This window comes from Helianthus annuus, chromosome 5, assembly GCF_002127325.2.
Source record: "Helianthus annuus cultivar XRQ/B chromosome 5, HanXRQr2.0-SUNRISE, whole genome shotgun sequence".
Lineage (NCBI taxonomy): Eukaryota > Viridiplantae > Streptophyta > Magnoliopsida > Asterales > Asteraceae > Helianthus > Helianthus annuus.
The window spans coordinates 68,524,471-68,528,912 of record NC_035437.2 but is presented as its reverse complement, the minus strand read 5'-3'; the positions used below and the strand labels follow the sequence as shown (position 1 = coordinate 68,528,912).

The window sequence follows — 4,442 nt, the reverse complement described above, 5'->3', positions numbered from 1 at the left end:
AGTTATGAGGTGCTAAGCCCCAACTTAGAGCAAATAGATCAGATTGTGTGAAGATTGAAATGAACCATGGTGGGTATTTATAGGAAATGGACCACTGTTAGGATTGTTAATCATAAAACGAGCTTCGATCTCGATCGTACATGTGCACCCATGGTTTTATAATACCATGGGCACCTCAAAAATGGCCCATAGAATCAGAAATACCATTTGCAAGGGTGGAAAATGGCTGGAACAAGATGGATACAGCTGGAAATTGATTTTTGCAGGTCTGATACTTTCACGCCGGCCACATAAGAATAAGAGGGGGGCTTATGCTATCCGCCTGAGATCCCCAGTTCAGCAACAAGTTTTCGAAATTACAGAAATGGTCCCTGCATGCTTCTAAGGCCCTTTTTGATGCGTTTGAGGCCCGTTAAGCCATTTTAAAGGCTCTAAAATGATGCCTAAACACAAGGGACATGAAACATGCTTAAACATATCTCGGATGTCGGTTCGTTTGGTCGTACGGTCGCGTTGTTCGGTTAATTATGACGAAACACGAACGATTGCGAAAAACGATCCGAATTACGCGACGAATGGAATTTTATCATGCCAATCACTAAAACAAAATATTTTAATGATTACATAAATTTTGGAAGTCCGGATATATTCAGAACGTAAGATATGCGCGAAAATGCAAACTTATGCACTTTTTGACGCTTTTAGTCCCTATTGATCAAATAAGTTTATTTTTGCGCACCAAACACCTCAAAGCCTATTTCTAAGCTATGTGAAGGATATTTAGGGCATATTTAACTTATGATCAAGTTCTGGAATGTGCAATACTATGTGAATCAGCAGACTTTTGCAATTTGGCGCAAATAGTCCCTGAGTGTGCATAAACTTGTTTTTGACACACCAAAGCTTTCAAAACTTATTTCTAAGTTATAAAAAAGTTATTTAAGGTATGTTAAGACTATGTCACTGTTCCGGAGTGTTTGCCGCATTAAACTGATTACGTTTACGCATCAGTTCGCGTTTAACTTTCCAGAAAACGATTTAAAGCTTGAAAATGAACTAGAATCAAAATGTGAGATTGTAAAACCAAAATAAACAAATTTTTGAGACCAAAACACATTGTTTCTTTGATAAAAGATAGTTTCCTACATCGTGTGTGTTTACGGAGCACATGTGTCACATGTAGTTAACCCTAAAGAATCAGGAAAGGGTAAGGACGGTGATGGACAAGAGAAGAGCGCCAGATGTAGCCGAACCGGACATGTGACTTCCCAGTGTTATGCTAAGAGTACATTAGATGGAGCTGCGCTTGAAGGATGCTTTGCATGTGGTGAACAAGGACACTACAAAAGGGGATGCCCGAAATCGAAAGGACACGACGTTAACAGCATTTCCGTTGGGGCAAGTATCGGAAAGGCAAGTGAGAGTCCTGTGACAACCGGTAATTTACGGCTCCTAATTACGTGATTAATGAGGATTAAGACGATAATAAATATTGTTTAAGATGCAAACTAACTTAATTAGGCCCTTGGAGCATCTAGAAGTGCCTACTCGACTCTACAGTATACGATTGATGATCTACGTGAAAGCTGCTAAACGATAAACAAAAACGAACTGACACCGTACAAAATACTGACTACGCCGACGAATACAAACTTTGTACATATAATTTATATTTAAAGATTTTGTTTTGCGAAATATTCATGCTTTCGAACGACATAAAACGCAAACGCGAACGAAAAACGCGGAAATAGTAACGCACCGACAATCAACGACGAAACAAAAGCACCAGACTCGAATTCCGTCTCGATATTAATATATTATGATCTATTTAGTTTAATTTTTGAATTTTATTACCTATAGTTGAAAACGGATCGAAAAGCGAGTTATAAACGACAAACTACGCAGCTACGCGATTTAACGCGACCAACGCGCATACGCGTCTAAAAACGGTATATGTCATAAGTTCAAGTGTTTCAACTCTAAGATTTTATTTTACGACATTACGTGACGTTTGAGTGCAAAAACGGGCTTCCAAAATGCATCGGGCCGCATATAAACTCGATAAGCAGGCCTGTGGGCCTAGGGCCCAAGCCCACTTAAAGAAACCTAGTATAAATAACTAACTAAAGTTCAAAACCCTAAATCAGTCCTCATTTTTAACCGCACACAAACACAGTATCCTCTCCCTCTCTCATCCATTCCGGTGACCGAAGATCAGAGCTCCGGCGTCTCGCATTCCGATAAGCACACTCAACCATCTCTCTTTTCACACCCAGACACCCGTAATATCTCTCTCTCTCTCTTTCACTCTCTCGATTTCACGACAAGAAAAGGAGCCGGTCACAGTTTCCGGTGGCGGTTCGTTACCGACAACCACCAGACACACCCCTCATCTCCCTGAATCAGCTCCGACAACAGGGGAAGCTCCGGCCGGTGACGGTTGGTTTACCGGCGACTGTATGGTTTACCGACGGGCACACCCCCACCCTCGTAGATCAGAAGCACCGGCAGAGGTGGTGGTGAGTGACGGCTGGCCCAAGATATCAATGAGAGAGAAAGATGGCGGAGGAGATATGCGGCGGCAGCAGCACCGTGAGCGACGGCCGGCGACAGCGATGGCAGCGGTTATAGAGGTAATTCAGCTTCGGCTCTTTCAAGTTCTGATTTGGTTTTGTTTCGGATTTTTTCAAGTCGATTTCAGGTTAAATGGTCAGATTTGTGTCGGGTTTTTCAGGTCACATTTCGGCTTGGGTTTCGGCTCATTCGGGTTCAGTCAAACGTAGTCAAAATCGGTCGACAGTGGTTAGCTTTGGTTCAGGTTACAAGGAGCAAGGGTCAGTTACGGGTGATTCGGGTTTTGTTGCGGTGCGGATTATGTTATGGTTCGGGTCAACGGTCAAGATTAGTCAACTGGTTAATGGGTTCGGGTCAGCCAACATCTTCGGCTCGGCTACGGTTTGGTCAGACGACTCGGTTCAGTTAACTCGGTCAAAGCGAGTCAACTCGGTCATACCTGGTCAACTTAGCGAGTCGACTCGGTCAACTCAGACGGTCAAACTCGGTCAACTAAGGTCAAACTCAGTCAACACGAGACGCCGTAAAGTTTTAATGATGCGAGTTTCAGTTTAGATTTTGTTTAGTTAACGCGCACCGAGCTTGAACCGATTCGTTTATAATTTAGTTTGCATTTAGTATACTCGACGAGAATTTTATATAGATTGATTATATTATTGAGATGTCGTTGAAAATTGTTGAAGTTGGATAAAAAAATGTCGACACTTTGATTGTCGGGATCGTCCAAAAACAGAGGTGACTCTGTTCGTTTTTCCTAAAAACCCGTGACACGAAACATAATTACGTTCTAAAAGCGACACATATCGGAATTCGAGTTATATTATAAAATAAATATAAAGTATAATTATTTTTGGCGACGTATTATAACTTATAAAACGAAATTATAACTTTTCGACACACACAAGTTACTAATCAACGAAACCCGAATATACTTTCATAAAATAAATATAATCGCTTATATTTATTTCAAACGTCGATTCTTCGTGTAATTTTATAAAATAAATATAATGTTTTATATTTATTACAAGCGTCAACGATAGATTGCCGTACCGTAAATATATTTATTTATTCTCATTTTACGAGGACCACAATAAGACTTACCGCTATCCCTCTACGCCTTTTATTCACGACGACTAACACGACTTAGTATGTATATATATTTGACTATATACATAAAAATATATATTCTAAATCACTTGGAAAGCTAAGTCGATCTCGTGACTTAGTATTATCCCAATTATAAACGGGGTCAATTAACCATAGCTTGGTTATTCTAAGTTAAGACAACACTACCTTATTGTCGTTTAGTTAACGATTCGGTAGAGCTCGGACAAGTAGTTTAGCTACGTTTAATTAGACACTTATAATTATTCCTTGATTAGGAATGTCTTAGTTGCACGCTAGCGAGTTTGCATTCATGGAATGACACTACGACATCACACTCTAAGCTAGCTTTGCACGGGAATGTCAAGGTGAATTCATAACCCCCACTTTTTACGGCTTTACATTTTTATAAATGTTTTCGGGGGTGGAAAGACATGCAAGATTTTGCAAAAGCAAACACTATTTTGATGAACGAAAACTCATATTTAAAAACCATGTTGCAAATGAATTTCAACAAACTCGAAAGGTTTATGAAAGGTTTATACTAAACATACCGGTTTTACAAAACAAAGGCGTATTTTCACAAACGTGCATGATTTTCATGACTAGTGATGGGAATGTCCTAGTTACTACAACGGGACTGGGTTGGTCTGCGTACAAAAAAACGAGACAACCCAATGGATTTTTGTCCCCCTTTTCTTTTGGAATACATATTAACTAGGGTATGATTAAGTTATGGAATGAACTCTTAGATCATGTGAGCA

General features: G+C 40.0%; 1 protein-coding gene across 1 annotated transcript; it reads left to right on the top strand.

The window, feature by feature from the left end:
- The first annotated feature begins 2,159 nt into the window (after positions 1-2,159).
- Positions 2,160-3,264, top strand: LOC118492276. Its single transcript, XM_035990192.1, has 2 exons — positions 2,160-2,633; positions 2,735-3,264. Exons 1-2 carry the CDS (start codon positions 2,460-2,462, stop codon positions 2,981-2,983), a joined length of 423 nt encoding a protein of 140 aa, XP_035846085.1. The 5' UTR covers positions 2,160-2,459; the 3' UTR covers positions 2,984-3,264.
- The last annotated feature ends 1,178 nt before the right edge of the window (positions 3,265-4,442 follow it).

Excerpts from the sequence above, each read along its gene's own strand:
- LOC118492276 (XM_035990192.1), top strand. The coding sequence starts at position 2,460 with ATGGTTTACCGACGGGCACACCCCCACCCTCGTAGATCAGAAGCACCG. Across the intron at positions 2,634-2,734 it reads CGATGGCAGCGGTTATAGAG|GTCACATTTCGGCTTGGGTT; the intron begins GTAATTCAGCTT and ends CGGGTTTTTCAG.